Here is a 15,908-nt window from a genome sequence, read left to right on the forward strand (position 1 = left end):
AAGAGTCTGGACTGCAGAGTCAGGAAGGCCCTGGGCCCAGTGTGTTACTTACTAGCTATGAGGTCTGTGGGCAAGTCATTTTACTTCTCTGAAGTTTGTTGCTACAGAAAAATAGTTCCTCTGCCTCTTCCGAATTAAAGGAGAGGCAGCAGAGTGCAGGAACTTCCCTGATGGCTCAGAGGGTAAAGAATCCGCTTGCAATATGAGAGATCTGGGTTCAGTCCCTGGGTTGGGAAGATCCCCTGGAGGAAGGCATGGCAACCCACTCCAGTCTTCTTGCCTGGAGAATCCCATGGACAGAGGAGTCTGGCTTGGTAGTCCATGGGGTTGCAAAGAGTCAGACACGATTGCATGACTAAGCACAAGCACAACACTCAGAGTGCAGAGGCCAAGAACCTGGTGACTCTGGAGCCAGACGGCTCTGATGGAACGCCAGCATTATCACTTTCTCTCAGGCAAACTTTTGAACTTTTCTTGTACCTGAGTGTCTTGGGGGTATTAACAGTGCCTCTGAGGTCTGTTGTGAGATTCAACAGGTTAATAGATACGAAGTGCTTAGAGCTAGCAAGCATTTAATAAGAATTAGCTCTTACTGTTATCATCATTATCCTTATACACATGTAAAGTACATAGTAGATAATCAGTGTTAGTTCCCTTTCCTCTTCCTTTGGAATTTGGCTCTGGGCAAATTGCTTGTGCCCCCATCACTTGAGCAACACCCATAAACAGGCACACTTAATACTGCACAATACCCTCTGAGTCATCTGTGGGTAACACCCCCTTTCCTCCACCCACTCTTCCTTTCCACAGGATCTTGAGTCCAGTTCCCAGTTTTCTACTGACATCTTTCTGGAGGAAGTGGGACTAGCAGGCTTCCCTCAGAGAAGCCTGAATTTCTCTGACAGCCCAAGGGGAGGAAGCTGTGGATTCGAATGCACCTGGTCCCACAGATATCCCTTGTAGAGGCAAGAGGTTCCCAGAGGGGGCCTGGGATTGCCATGAGGATCCATGCCCACATATACTCCCCAGCAGGGGACACTTGCTTTCTGCAAGTGTCATCACTGCAGGGACAAGCTGCACGTCCTTGCTCATTCATCTCATGATCAATGCGCAGTGAGGCAGCTGTGGCCAGAGCCTTTGTCCATATATAGAACCAACTGGCCAGGAAGGACAGCCAGCACATTAAGCTGACATCGGCCCGACATCTGTCAGTGGTGACCTCATTAGAACTGAGCTCTTGGCCTTGCAGAATAGTTTGCAGAGGAAGTGAAGGACAAAACGAGATTACGACCAGGTAAGTGGGTCAAGACGGGGCCTCTGGAAAGAAGCACATCAATAGATTATACAAAAACCTTTTATTTACTGTTTATATTTTGTTTCCTTATCCCTACCCTCTGATCTGGAACCCAGCCAGCTGCTAAAGCTCCCTGCTGTCTGGTTCTTGACGCTGGGGCCTTGGATGGGGGTAATGAGAGGTGGGAACCTCTTCACCCACCAACTATGGAAGTTGAAGGAAGCATTCCTGCCTGGCTGAAGTGTCAGCAGCTTCCTAAGGGTAGTTCCTCAGTCAGAGGATCCATCCCCTGAGAGATAGCATGCATCTCTCTGAGGCCCAGAGGCTTCCCATCACTCGCAGCTTCTCCACCATGCCAGGCTCTATGGCTGAACCAACCTCTCACCTGGAGATGGAGCCCAGCAGCAAAGGGGTAGGGCGTGGGGGCAGGGTGGAAAATGCTGCAACTCTGGGTCCTAATCAACAAACAGGAAACAGGAAGAGGCTGGCCTGGTTGAACCGAAAGGGGAAAGGGGAAAGGAGGGTGCCACAACACCCAGGGTGGGTTACTGGCCTACGGTGGAGCCAGCTGGACACTTTTAAGAGAGGTTATAGCCCCTATGGGAGTAAGTACTCCCAGCCCCACAACCAACCAGAAAGGGGAGAAAGGAGCTCTGTCCTCAGGTGGACAAAGGGATAATGACCCAATAAACACTTTTGGTCTGAGAGTGCCAGGGAAGGGCACCCATTGGCACAAACAAGGGCAGCCAGCCCTCATCTGCCAGACAGGGGCTGGCCACCACAGCCCATGCAAGTATGCATGCAAGCCCACGCAGCCTTGCTCGCACCTTTACCGCCACACTAGGAGCTCTGCTACCCATGACACCGCTAGAGACTGACGCTGCCAGCCAGGTGGGGCAGAATCAAGGACCCTAACCTCCAGGGCCCTGCCCCGGTGAGGCCTAGCTGTGGAGATGTCAGGGCTCCTTCCTGCAGTCCTGGTGCCATGAGCCGTCCACACTGAACTCTCCCGGGAAGGAACTGGGCCCTCAGGTGCTCGCGAAGATGAGATCCTGGACAGAAGCACTCTCAGGGAGGAAGAAAAGCCTCGGAACGGTATTTGTTCCTCCTTCTTGTTGCAGGTCCTACTCTCCAGGCTCAGAAGTCGGAGTCTGCATCCATGAGTTCCGCCTCCATCAGGTTGGTGCGGGAGTGAATGGGCCCCAGTCCCTGCCGGCGGCCCTGCGCCCAGGCCACAGGGGCTGGGGCGCTGGGCTCTGGGCAGAAGGGGTTGGAGACCAGAGTCCAGGCTCCAGGTCGGCAGGACTCCCCACGTCCCCAGGCGCCCGCGGCCACCAGGCACTTCTGTCGGGGCAGCTGTGGCAGCCGAGGGACCGCACTAGGGGCGGAGGCAGGGCCCAGGGCGGGGAGGTGAAGCTCCGGGGGTGGCACCAGTGGGCACACCTCCTTCTTCCTCTTCCTCCGCTTCTTCTTCCGGCCCAGGCGCTTCTCCAGCTCCGGGGAGATCTCTGCCTCAACCAGCCACAGGTTGGCTTTTTCCTCCGGGGGCACTGACGGTGGGAGAGAGAACGGGAGCCTGGGACTCTAAGCTCTGTGCGCGTGGCACCTTCTCTCCCCGGGCCCCTTCTCTTGGAGCCGGGAACCCATGCTATAGTTCTCCAAGGCCTTCCCCTCCCTCTCCCCTGCCGGCAGCTCCTGTCACTCCACTCCAGGACTTTATTCCAGCCTCAACATCCCCCACCTTCCTACAGGAGTGGAAATCCATACCTGGCGTTGCCACCGGGGTGACAGACACATCCTGGGGCAGTATGGCACCTCTCCGGGCCACCATCTTGGTGACGTGCTGGGCCCAAGCAGAGGACACGTCGGCTGAGGGCTCATTGAGGTCAAAGGCCAAGCCCGCTGTGGAGATGGAAGGAAAGGGCAAGGTGCCATGACTGCCCAGGCCCTCACCGTGACTGCTCCTTCCATATTCGGTACCATTCACCTTCCCTCAGCCCTTGGCTCCCACTCAACTTAGCACACAAAGCCCACCCTGGTGGGCACAGCCAGATCTCTACCCATCCCCAGTTTGAAGGGCATGGGGGCCTGAGGAGACGCCAGAAACCCAGTGCCCGAAACCTGACTTCCTGTAGCCCAGGGAGAACAGGGGAAGAAGACGGTTGAAGGTGAGGGAGATGAGTCCTTTAGAACCAAATCACCAGCAAGCAGACCCAGGGGCAGAAACAGAGGGGAGAGTAGCCTGGGATGGAGTGGTGGGGGGATGGGGGTGGGGGGTTGGAGAAGAAGGAGTATGTAGACAGAAGAAGGAGCGCCATTCCTCACAGCCTTGCAAACAGACCATGAAGCCACACCAGCCTGGAAGGGAACTGGGAATGGGCTCCAGAGGAAAACAGAGTAGCAGCTCACCCACAGGCCCGTCGTGGGAGACGGTGTGCATGCTGAAGGAGAGCTCCTGGCCTGGGTTCTGCAGTAGCTCCCGCCGCTTGGAGAAGGCCTTGGCGATCATCTTGCTCTTCTTGATCCGTTTGGGTTCATCATCACTCTGCCCAGTCAACCTGAGGGCAAAAAGATGGGGCAGGGGGCATGGAGGAGCAACCGCTTCCCCTCAAATCTTGCAAAAGACCAGTAAATCCATTCCCTCCAGGAAAGGAGCCTCCAGAGCTCTGAAGAGTAGAGGCCTTCTCTGCCAAAAAGGGAGGCTAGAATGCAGGGCTCCTGTGCCCAGCTCTCGAATCACTCCTCTCTTAGAAGACGCAAAGGCACAGTCTTTGGCCCATCCTCGCAAGGACACAAGGTGTCACCAGGGGGCAGTGGTGAGCCACAGGAAAGGCCGCTTTCGGCCGCTCGGCCCCTCAGAAATCACACCTGCTCAAGGCTGTGCTGGGACTTGTGAGACCTGACCGAGCCTACAGGATGCTGAGACTGAGAGAACGAGGCAGCCAGGTCAGGACGGGCTGCTGCTGACCCCACCTGCACCAGGTGCGCCTCCAGATGAGCAGTGTGGCCTTGGTCCAGACCCAGGTGCTCATGGAAATGCCAGTTCCAAACATGGCAAATAGGTTGATCTTCTCCACCAGGAGGCTGGGCCGATTCTTGATCTCACAGTCAGGGATGGGCTTCTTGGTGGGCAGCCCGATGGTCACATTGGCCTGGCATCTGTGGCAAGGGGTAGTAGACGGGTGAAGCTTTCTGAGTCTCCCTGGTGGTTGCCCAGACAATCAATCCCAACACTAGAAAGAGTGAAGCCCACATCAATGATTTGCAATCCTAGGTGATCATTAGAGTCACCTGGGAGCTTTTAATGACTCTTGATGTTTGGGCCACACCCCATTCAATGAAATCAAATTTCTGGGGGAGGGACCCAGGCACACACTGGAAGCTGGAGCCTTTAAGGAAGAGTCTGAAGCACTTAGGATTTTTAAAATGTATTTATTTATTTATTTGACTTCGAAGGGTCTTAGTTGCAGCATGTGGGAGTCAGCATGTTGCAGTCAGTTCCCTGACTAAGGATCAAACCCAGGCCCCTTCATTGGGAGCATAGGGTCTTAGCCACTGGACCACCATGGAAGTCCCAATGAGCATTTTAACTCCTATTCCTCGTATCAGTACAGACTGCACTTTTTGAAGTAGCTGAGGTGCCTTACCCTCGCAGATTTATCATCATGTGACACAAAAAAAGCACAGGCAAACCCAGAAAGCATTAATGGGTTGTTAACCTGTTGTAGAGCGATAACTATTGCTGTGCAGGGATTTGCAATATGCTCTGTAAAGAGTCCATAAGAAATAGAAATCAAGATCTGTGGCCAACACAAGAGGTGGGGAGAAGCCAAAACATACAATGGCTTAACAGTTACAAACGCACCAGCCAGGCAGCCTTGGGGATGAGAGGGAAGGGCGGAGCTGGGCAGGGACCCCAGGGCTGTTGGCCATGTCTGCAAATTACGGAGCAACTAACAGTGTGAGCACCCAAAGCAAGACAGGCAGTTTCTCTCGCCCTCTGAGGTTGGAACCTAACAGACCCCTGCTGGATCGCAGAGAGGGGTCTCCAGTGCCCACCACTGCAGGCCCCCAGTCCCCTACTCACAACACATAGTCCCGGAAGCTGCGCTCCCACTCAGCCTGGTTGAAGAAGTCATAGAAGTGGCAGCTGAAGGTGATGAGCACAAAGCCAAAGGCCAGGAAGCCAAAAATGCCTGTGGAGGGTCAGGGGTGGGGCAGGGCGTCACCCATCCCAGGTGTGGGAGCGGCGGTAGGGAGGAGGTGTTCGCCCCACACGGGCCTGAAAAACTCTGGGGTGACTTTGTGCTGGGCTCGGTTTAAGAACTGTTTTCTCTACAAACTTATGGTTACCGAGGTGGGGGAAGTGGGGCACGGATAAATCAGGAGTTTGGGATTAGCAGAGAGAAACTACTCTATATAAAATAGATAAACAAGGTCCTATTATATACCATAGGGAACTATATTCAATATCCTGTCATAAACCATAATGAAAAGAATATGAAAAATTATCTATCTGTAGATATATATATATCTGAGTCACTGTTCTATACACTAGAAATTAACATTGTGATTTAAGTACACGTCAATAAAACATACCAAAGAATTGTTTTCTCCAAAATAAGATAAGAAATTAGAGGCACTTAAGGGTTCTAAATAGGCCTCAAGTGTTGACATGAACTTGAATTCTTCCAACTGAGAAGGAAGGTACCTTCCCTTTTGAGCTGCTACTACCAGCATCACCGCCAACACACACACACACACACACACACACACACAGAGCCTAGTCTTGCCCCCTGGCTGCTAACTGCTAACTTCAGCCTCCAATACCCTTCCCCAGTGGGCGTGATGATGGACAGACCCACTCACCCAGACGCAGCATGGTCTCGTTGATCTTGCTGGCTGCCTTTTCGCTCAGCAGCCCAGGGTGGTTGCTCTTGATGGAGAACAGGGTCATGACTCCTGAACATAAGGGAAATGGCAGACATTAGTGGGGGCCAGACCACTCTTCTGGGAGGCATGGGTGTGTGGCATCCCAGGAGGGTCCTATGGTCTTGGAATCCCAGGTCTGATGACTCTTGTGCTGATTTAAAGCTGGAGGAACTGGAGACACTGGAGTGCAGCTGGTGGCAGACATGCTACAGACAGGAAAGACTGGAGCAGGGCAGGCAGACAGTGGAGACCAAAGACGCCTCACTCCTGGTCCAGCCTCCCTAAGAAAGGCAGTGGGTCAAAGTTATTATGATGAAAAAGGCCAAAGAAGAGACCCCAGGACACTGCTGTCCAAGAGAAATATAATGTGAGCCACACTCATAATGTCAAATTTTCCAGAGATGGCTGGATGGCATCATCAACTCAATGGACACGAGTCTGGGCAAACTCTGGGAGACAGTGAAGGACAAGGAAGCCTGGCATGCTGCAGTCCATGGGGCCACAAAGAGTCAGACATGACTGCGCAGCTGAATAACAACTCATAATCTCAAATTTTTTAGAAGCCACCTTCAAAAAGTAAAAGGACACAAATGAAATTAACTTCAATACACCTTAAAAACAATAAATCATTGTCTACGACATTATTATTTCAACGTGTAATCCATATAACAAGCTGTTAATGAGACTGTTTACTTCTGTGTGTGCTTGAGTCTTTGAAGTGCAGTTTGTATTTTATGCTATGAGATGTCTCAACCTGGACTAGTTTCAACACACGTGGCTGGTGGCTACCGCACAGGAACACACAGATACAAAACACATCAGAGGCTCAGCCACTGCCAAGGAGACGGAAACAAGGTGGGCTGAACAGGAGCTGGGGGAGGAAACTGAAGTTTACAGAGAACGCTCAACAAAAATGAGCTCAGACACGGAGGCTCATTGTGGAGGCGGCAGATTGAGACAGGGAAATGAGGAAACAGAGAATCTGTGTGTGTTGTGAAAACTCTGCGTGTGTGTGCACCGTGGGCAGAAAGGAGCTGAGAAACCAAGTTCCAGAGACTGGGCGTGTATATGAATTCAGGGCACACACACGATGGAAGGCCCCCAGCTGGCCCACATGGATGAGATAGGTCACTCAAGGTGTTTATCACACAAGGGCATCTGGTCAGAGCTGAGCAGGGGTAGGGACCCAGCCCAAGCTCCACTCAGCAAGCCGTTAGCCTTCAAACAAGGCTGGATTGAGGGCAGCATTTTTCTAGCCGAACAAAGGTGCTGCCCCACCCTAAGTGTCGTGGTGCTGTGTCTGTCTGTGGTGCTGTGTCTGTCTGTGGTGCTGTGTCTGTCCTTCCCCTTTACCCCAAGGCCCCAGTGAGCCAGCTGAGGTCCTGCCTCAAAAGCAGCAGAGCTGGCAGCTCCTGGCTCCTGCTTACACAGAGTAGGTGCTCAGCCCAGTCCTCACTCACCTCGGATGAGGAAGTAACCTCCCACAATGAGCACCAGGCCAATGGGGGCCAGCACGAAGCCAGCGCGGTATCGGTAGTTCTTATAGCCCACAAAACAGATGCCGCTCACAGAGTCCCCGTCCACCTGCAGGAGGAAGGGGTAGGGGGACAGAGGGGGTCACTTTCTCCCGCACCCACGTTCGCCCCACACAGGTCCCCACCCTGTACCAGTCACTAGACCTGGGCCACGGCGAGGATTGCCACAGTGAGGACAAAGGGGAGTGACCACGTGAGCAGGTGGAAGTAAGAAGTCTTGCCGGAGAGAGGCTGGTAGGTGGTCCCCAGGGCTTTGAAGGAGGTGTGCCAGGCGTAGGTGAGGACCACAAACCAGACAACGCCGGCCATCAGGGCGTAGTACACGATGACAAAGATGATGACGCAGGACAGGGTCTCATTGGAGCTGTGCAGACAAGTGGGGTGTCACTTGGGGTGCTCATTCTGTATTCCATCTACCAAGTCTCCCCCCCTCTGGCCCTGTGGTCCCCAGACTCCTGGCTTCTAAGGTCTGAAGGTTCTTCTAGGAGTCAGGGCTTGGAGACCGGGCTTGGGTCAGAAGTGAAGAGGATACAGAAGATGTGAACGGTCCAGGCTCTAGTGCTGAAGACCTTGGGTGCAACAAGGCAGAGCTGAATCCCACGCTGAAGTCTCCATTTCCAGTCCAACCTGCCCCTTTTGTGGAAAATGGGCATCAGCCTCTTCCCCTCGCCCTCGCCTCTGGGAACCCAGGACACCTACGTGGGCTCCCCGAGCCTCATGGTGCCATCAGCACGGCAGACGATCTCCCGGCGGGCCCCATCCATGAACTGGGCCAGCCAGCCAATGCTGCCCACGAAGAAACATGCATTGACATAGAAGAGAATGACGGCAGGGTAGCGATTGGAGTTCCGCCAGTCAGCCACAAATGTGGCCTAGAAGAGAGAAGAGGGGCCCGTTCCACGGGGTTAGGGCTGTTCTGCCACTCTTATTGGAACTCCCCACCCCTCTAATCACCATCCTTCCCTGAAGACCCCTGTCAAGTTCTCCTCCCCCCGATTCCCAGAGCCCAGCCTCCCACGGACAACTGGCTCCCTTCCTACTTTACAGGCAGCCTGAGGGTCCCGGGCCCCCGCCTCTCCCTCTGCCCTCCACCCGGGGCCTGCCCTCCGCTGACCAGGGTGAAGAGTGTGCAGAGGCCCGTGACAGCCCCGAAGGCCGCGATGTAGCTGTGCATGTCCTGGTGCTCGGCCTCGGTGAAGAGCGGGTTCTGACACTGGATCCCACAGCCCTCCACATCCTCATACCAGCTCTTGGGGTTGTCGGTCCGAACCAAGGGAGCCTCGCATTGGCCGGAACTGTTGAACTTGATGTTCTGCACCTCATTCTGGCAAGGAGAGAAGGGGAGAAGACAATACAACGGAAAGCAGCAGGCTCGAGGTGACCTTTGGTTTAATAAGAGGTGCAGGGTTAGCACGGCAGAGAGGCTGAAAGCGCAGGTGCTGTAGACAACCTTCCAGCATCTGAATCCCAGCCTTGCCGCTCAGGGACCACATAGCCTAGGGCAAGTTACGTGACCTCCCTGTTAGCTCCGTTTCCTGATCTATAGGACAGCAGTACTTACTTCATGGTGTGATCTAAGGGTTAAATGAATAAATGTAAGATGTTTAAAATGTATTTGGACAGTAATAAATAATGATTACTATTATTATTAATGTGCTCTCCCTCACCCCAGAACTAGATCCCATCCCTGTCTTGGTGTCTCTCGTGTTTTACACGTGCAAGCCCAAGCCCTGACTCCCTAAACAGACAATAAACTTTCTGAGAATAGGTTTGTCACTCATGACTCCTGTAACTCCCCAGTGAGTAACAGAGTGGGTGCTCAAAAATGTTTCATAGCTAGATAAGATAATCCCTGATGGACTGGCCCAGTTTGGGTTTGGGTCTGTGGCTCGCTGAGCCCATGACTTGGGATCTTTCAGCACAGTAGGCTCTGAGCTTCCCTGCCCCTGCTGGGCCCTGTCCCCATGCCCAGCTCAGCCCTGGCCCTGCAGAGGACTCACCGGGCAGCCCTCGGGGAAGTGGTCGGGGGTGCAGCGCAGGAAGTCAGGCCAGCCCCGCTCCCTCTCCACGATGGCACAGGGGCCGCGGGTGGCCTGGCAGAGGGTGCGGCTGGGCAGCTCCACCCGGTCGTTCTCACACTTAGGCATGTACACAGCACACAGTAGGGGCTGGATCACTGCCCAGCAGCGGGGGGCATTCCGGAGGCCTGCGGGTGTAGCCACAGTGTGGATACATTGCAGTGAAGACCCCTCCTCACTCTGACCCACAGACCCAGCTGCATCCCTGTTCCCTGGGCCTAAGGCATCTCTCTTGGCCATGCTGCAGGCCATGATTGCTCAGCACCGTCAGGCACAGCATTTCTCAGCCGAGCATTTGGGCGGGACTGTTCTTTGTGCAGAACTGTCCCATGTACTGCAGGACATTTGGCATCCCTAGACCGTGCCCACTAAATGCCAACAGAAACCCTAAGTCCTAGTGACAACCAAAAAAATGCTCCCCACCCCTCCCACTCCAGGGTTGGGACTGGAAGAGGCTTGAAGAGGACTTCTGGGACATTGGTAGTATTCTATTTCTTGATCTGGTACCAGTTACATGGGTATATTTACCTTGTGAAAATCAATCTGTGCCCTTTTCTCCATGTATTAATATATTGCAGTTCAATTAAAGTTTTTAAAAAGCCCCCATTTCAAAATGACCCACTAAAGGAATGTTGGCACCTCTGGCTGAGAACCCAAAATCAATTTATCTTTTACTTTTTCAGGGGCATTCTTAAACCTTCTACAGTCCATGCGGAAGGAGGGCTGTGGCACCCACCCCCACAGGGCCCATGCACCAGATCCAGGAGGTGTTTCCCCTTGCCCAGACCCCCGGACCCTTGTTCCTCTTACCAAGCTGAGGTGGGACAGAGAACAGGTAGGAGTTTAGGAAGAGGTAGTCAGGGGAGCCAGGTACTCCAAAGCCGGAAGAGGAAACAGGAAATCAGATGGAGAGAAACAGAGGAGGCTGTATCCAGTGCAGGGGGAGGAAAGGTCTTGTCAGCAAGACGCACGCAGGTGGAGGTCTCCCAGCACCCCCGCCCCAGCCCAGGCCTCTACCCTGCTCCCCCGTGGCTAAGCTCACTTCAGCATTCCATCCCTCTATTCCTCCTGAATCATCCCTCCTGCAGGAACACCTATTTCCCAAACAAGATGTTGTATTAGGAGAAGCTTCTGAGGAAGTGAGAGCCAACATGGGGAACTGCCCAGGCTGGAGCTGGTGGGGGCAGGTAACTTCTCTTTTGGGGAAGGGAGGGATAAGGAGCATGGACCTCGAAATTTGGCCTGCCTGAGTCCAAATTGTGGCTCTACCATTTCCTGGCTGTGTGATCTTGGACAAATTACTTAATCTTGAGCCTTAATTTCCTCATCTGTGAAATGGGGATAAAAGATTTAGTGGAACTGTGGTGCAGAGTGAGATAATGTACCAAATGTACATAGCCCAGTACCTGTCATATACTAAGCACTCAAGAGATATTAGCTGTTACTGTTACTTATCTGAGGCCTCTGACCACTCATAGCTCTCACTAGCAAAGCCTATTCTAAGGATGCAAAGCAAATTCCTATTGCTTAATAGGCAGTGTTCTTGGGGGACTTCCCTGGTGGTTCAGCGGCTAAGACTCTGCCCAGGTTTGATCCCTGATCGGGGACTAGATCCCACATGCTGCAACTAAAAGGGGCAGCATGCTGCAACTAAAGATCCACATGCAGCAACTAAGACCCAATGCAGCAAAAGTATATATATATATATATATAAAGTTTTTTTTAAGTGACAGACTTTATTTTCTTGGGCTCCAAAATCACTGCAGATGACTGCAGTGATGAAAGTGACTGCAGCCATGAAATTAAGATGCTTGCTCCTTGGAAGCCTGGCGTGCTGCAATCCATGGGGCTATAGCTGCTGCTGCTGCTAAGTCACTTCAGTCGTGTCCGACTCTGTGCGACCCCATAGACGGCAGCCCACCAGGCTCCCCCGTCCCTGGGACTCTCCAGGCAAGAACACTGGAGTGGGTTGCCATTTCCCTCTCCAAAGCATGAAAGTGAAAAGTGAAAGGGAAGTCGATCAGTCGTGTCCGACTCTTAGCGACCCCATGGACTACAGTCCACCAGGCTCCTCCATCCATGGGATTCTCCAGGCAAGAGCACTGGAGTGGGGTGCCATAGAGTCGGATACAATTAAGCAACTGAACTGAACTGATATTTTAAAAGAAGACATGTCCCCAACAACAGTTCTCAGACCTGACTCAAATCAGAATCACCTGGGGGACCTTTATCCCTCTAGATGGAGAACCCAGTCTCCAAAATTCTGACTGCCTGGGCATGGGTGGAGGATACAGCAGTGGTTGCTAGGGGATGGAGTAGGAGATGACTTTGCCTACCAAGGGACAGCACAAGGGAACATTTGGGGGTGATGGGGCTGTTCTCCATCTCGAATGCAGTGGCTGCATCCAGGCTATGCCTTTGTCTAAACTCACAGAACTGTGACAACAAAGAAAGTGAATTTTACTGGATGTTTATTAAACAATACATTTTAAATAGGGAGGAGCTCCCTAGAGTAAAATGTATTATAGAGGAGAAACAGATAGACGTTGAATAAAGATACTGTGGAATATGGGCTGGTCTTAGTGACTTGCTCCACCAATAAAATGTGGTGGCAGTGATGTTCTCAGACTCTCAAGCCTAGATCATAATAAGAAGCCATTCGGTTTTTGCCTGGGTCTCTTGGAACCCTTGTTCTTGAAGCCCAGTTGCCATGTAATCAGATTAACTATCCCAAGGCTGTCCTGCTGAAGAGGCCTGGTGGAGAGACTGTATAGACAGACCCTGGGGCCAAAAGAAGAAAGGGAAAGTTCAGTTCAGTTCAGTTCAGTTCAGTGGCTCAATCGTGTCCGACTCTTTGTGACCCCACGGACTGCAGCACACCAGGCTTCCCTGTCCATCACCAACTCCTGGAGCCTACTCAAACTCATGTCCATCGCATCAGTGATGCCATCCAACCATCTCATCCTCTGTTGTCCCCTTCTCCTTGAAAGAGAAAGAGATGCTGCGTTTTTCAAGTTCCTAACTTTTCCAGATATCCCAGTGAAGGCCACAGACATCTGGGAACAGAAACAACCCATCCCTGCTGAGTGCTGCCCAGATTGTAGACTCATGAGCAAAAGGAATGGTTCTTGTTTTAAGCCACCAGGTTTTGGAATGCTTTGTAATATAACAATGAATAACTATTAATAGAACACATGCACACACACATACATATCCTTTATTTTTCTGGATTTTGTGATATTTGTGGTAATTATCAGCTTTGAATATATGTATGTGTGTATGTATATATATATGTGTGTGTGTGTGTATATATATATATATATATAATTTGTTTACATATTTGGCTGCACCGGGATCTTAGTTGCAGCATGTGGGATCTAGTTTCCTGACCAGGGGTTGGACTGAGGCCCCCTGCATTGGGAGCTCAAAGTCTTAGCCACTGGATCACCAGGGAGGTCTCAATTATCAGCTTTTTAAAGTGTGCAACTTTTCTTTTTTTTTTTTTCATTTTAAATATTGTTTTGTACTTTAAAAATAAAATCCTCAAGGAAAAGATAGATTATTAAATAAATCTTGAAAGACAATTGAGGGAAATTCCCTGGCAGTCCACTGGTTAAGACCCCAAACTTCAATGCAGCGGACTCGCATTTGATCCCCTGGTCAGGGAACTAAGATCCCCCATGCCATGCAGTGCAGCCAGAAAAAAAAGAGAAAAAGAAAAAACAAACCTACTGCATAGCACAGGGCACTCTATTCAATACACTGTAATGATCTACAGGGAATAGAATCTGAAAAAGAGTGGACATATGTATATGTATAATGATTCACCTTGCTATACAGCAGAAACTAACACAGCATTGTAAATTAATTTTAAGTAATAAAACAATAAAATGTAATAAAACTAATTTTAAATATAAAATAAAAATTAATTTTAAAAGTAAAAACTCACTGAAGAAAAGCTAAAAAATCAAACTGCTTAAAAAAAAGAAAGACAACTGATGAGGCAGCTCAGGGAAAAACTAAGTTGGATCTTTACCCCATTTCTTCCATAAAAAATAAATTCCAGATAAATCAAAATAACTACATTATTTTTAAAAAATTAGACTACTAGAAGAAAAAGTGGAAAATGTTTTTTGAAAATCCTAGACTGGAAAAGGCCTTTTGAAGTATGACACAAAACTAGAAATTGTGAAATAAAAGATTTGAAGAAAAGACTTCAGAAAAATAGACAGTGGCTGCCCAGGTGGTGCTGGTGGTAAAGAATGAAGCTGCCTGCCAGTGCAGAAAAATAGATAAATTCAGCAGGGTAAAAAACAAGATCATGAGAAAAGCAACACACTGAGAAAATATATTTCCAATAAACATCACAGGTAAAGAAAGAATTACTTTCCTTATGTGCATAAAGCTCTTCTAAATCAATAAGAAATTCATAATCCTATAAAAAAATAGGCAAAAGATAAACAAGAGATCACACACAGAAAATACAAATGGCCTTTAAAAACATAAAGAGATGTTCAGTCTCACTCAATAAATGTGAAATAGAACTATAATGACATATTTTTTTAATCTTTAGAAGGATAAAGGTCAAAACATTTGAAAATGCTACATTGGCAAGAGCGTACGGGAAACTGGCAGTTTTGTACATTTTTAGTAGGAATAAAAATTATTAAATACTTATGGAGACTATCTGATACCAGCTGTCAAATATACTCACAATTCCACTTTATATGTTCACAAAAATCATATATAAGATTATTTATTGTAATATTGTTTGTAATAGTAAAAGAGTAGAAACATCCTTAATATATATCCATCAATAGGAGACCTACTAAATAAAATGTCACACATCAATATAATAGAACACTATCGAGGCTTGAACCATTTGTGATGAACTGAAACAACCTCCACCGTGTCCTGTTAAACGGGTGCAGTTGAGTAGAGGACACTCAACTGAGCCTGCAGAACCACTACTGGTTATGGGAGGGAAAATAAGAACACACATACATCTGTACACGTTAGATTCTACAAAAAGACACACAAATTAGTGTTGGCGGTTGCCTCTGGGAGGGGAAATGGGGAGCAGGCAGCAGAAATGGAAGGGTTTAACTTTGGTTACTTTTCAATTTTGTACTACCTATTTTATTAAAGTAATTTAGCTTAAAAAATAAATATGCAAATTACTGGGATGGGGGAAGCTTCCCAGAGAACAGAAGGAAATGCAACTGGAAACAAGAAGAAAGGGGACATCGATTTTATCTATTTTTTTTTTCTTTTTTTCTGGCTGTGAGACTTAACCACTGGACTGCCAGGGAATTCCCTTGTTTTATTTCCTTAATAAAATACAAAATAAAAAGAAAAAGTATGAACATAGGTGTTATAATAGTTTCTTCACTTTTTCTATATTTATGTACTTTAAAAATAATATTTGACACAATTTTACCTCAGATATGCAGATGACACCACCCTTATGGCAGAAAGTGAAGAGGAACTAAAAAGCCTCTTGATGAAAGTGAAAAGAGAAGAGGGAAAAAGTTGGCTTAAAGCTCAAAATTCAGAAAACTAAGATCATGGCATCTGGTCCCATCACTTCATGGGAAATAGATGGGGAAACAGTGGAAACAGTGTCAGACTTTATCTTGTGGGGCTCCAAAATCACTGCAGATGGTGACTGCAGCCATGAAATTAAAAGACGCTTACTCCTTGGAAGGAAAGTTACGACCAACATAGATAGCATATTGAAAAGCAGAGACATTACTCTGCCAACAAAGATCCATCTAGTCAAGGCTATGGTTTTTCCTGTAGTCATGTATGGATGTGAGAGTTGGACTATAAAGAAAGCTGAGCAGTGAAGAACGATGCTTTTGAACTATGGTGTTGGAGAAGACTCTTGAGAGTCCCTTGGACTGCAAGGAGATCCAACCAGTCCATTCTGAAGGAGATCAGCCCTGGGATTTCTTTGGAAGGAATGATGCTAAAGCTGAAACTCCAGTACTTTGGCCACCTCATGAGAAGAGTTGACTCACTGGAAAAGACTCTGATGCTGGGAGGGACTGGGGGCAGGAGGAGAAG

At 49.4% G+C, this 15,908-nt stretch overlaps 1 protein-coding gene across 1 annotated transcript in view; it reads right to left on the reverse strand.

The window, feature by feature from the left end:
- Positions 1-1,299: 1,299 nt before the first annotated feature.
- SMO (smoothened, frizzled class receptor) overlaps positions 1,300-15,908 on the reverse strand; it is a 24,542-nt gene continuing 9,933 nt past the window's right edge. Inside the window, exons 3-13 of the mRNA XM_010831760.1 lie at positions 9,762-9,967; positions 8,876-9,085; positions 8,461-8,633; positions 7,906-8,125; positions 7,687-7,810; positions 6,164-6,256; positions 5,382-5,490; positions 4,268-4,453; positions 3,704-3,852; positions 3,062-3,196; positions 1,300-2,844 (exon numbers count right to left, since the gene is read on the reverse strand). Of these exons, the coding sequence (XP_010830062.1) occupies positions 2,432-2,844; positions 3,062-3,196; positions 3,704-3,852; positions 4,268-4,453; positions 5,382-5,490; positions 6,164-6,256; positions 7,687-7,810; positions 7,906-8,125; positions 8,461-8,633; positions 8,876-9,085; positions 9,762-9,967 (2,018 nt within the window). The 3' untranslated portion in view covers positions 1,300-2,431. The remainder of the gene's footprint in view (positions 2,845-3,061; positions 3,197-3,703; positions 3,853-4,267; positions 4,454-5,381; positions 5,491-6,163; positions 6,257-7,686; positions 7,811-7,905; positions 8,126-8,460; positions 8,634-8,875; positions 9,086-9,761; positions 9,968-15,908) is intronic.

This window comes from Bison bison, unplaced genomic scaffold, assembly GCF_000754665.1.
Source record: "Bison bison bison isolate TAMUID 2011002044 unplaced genomic scaffold, Bison_UMD1.0 scf7180017864530, whole genome shotgun sequence".
Lineage (NCBI taxonomy): Eukaryota > Metazoa > Chordata > Mammalia > Artiodactyla > Bovidae > Bison > Bison bison.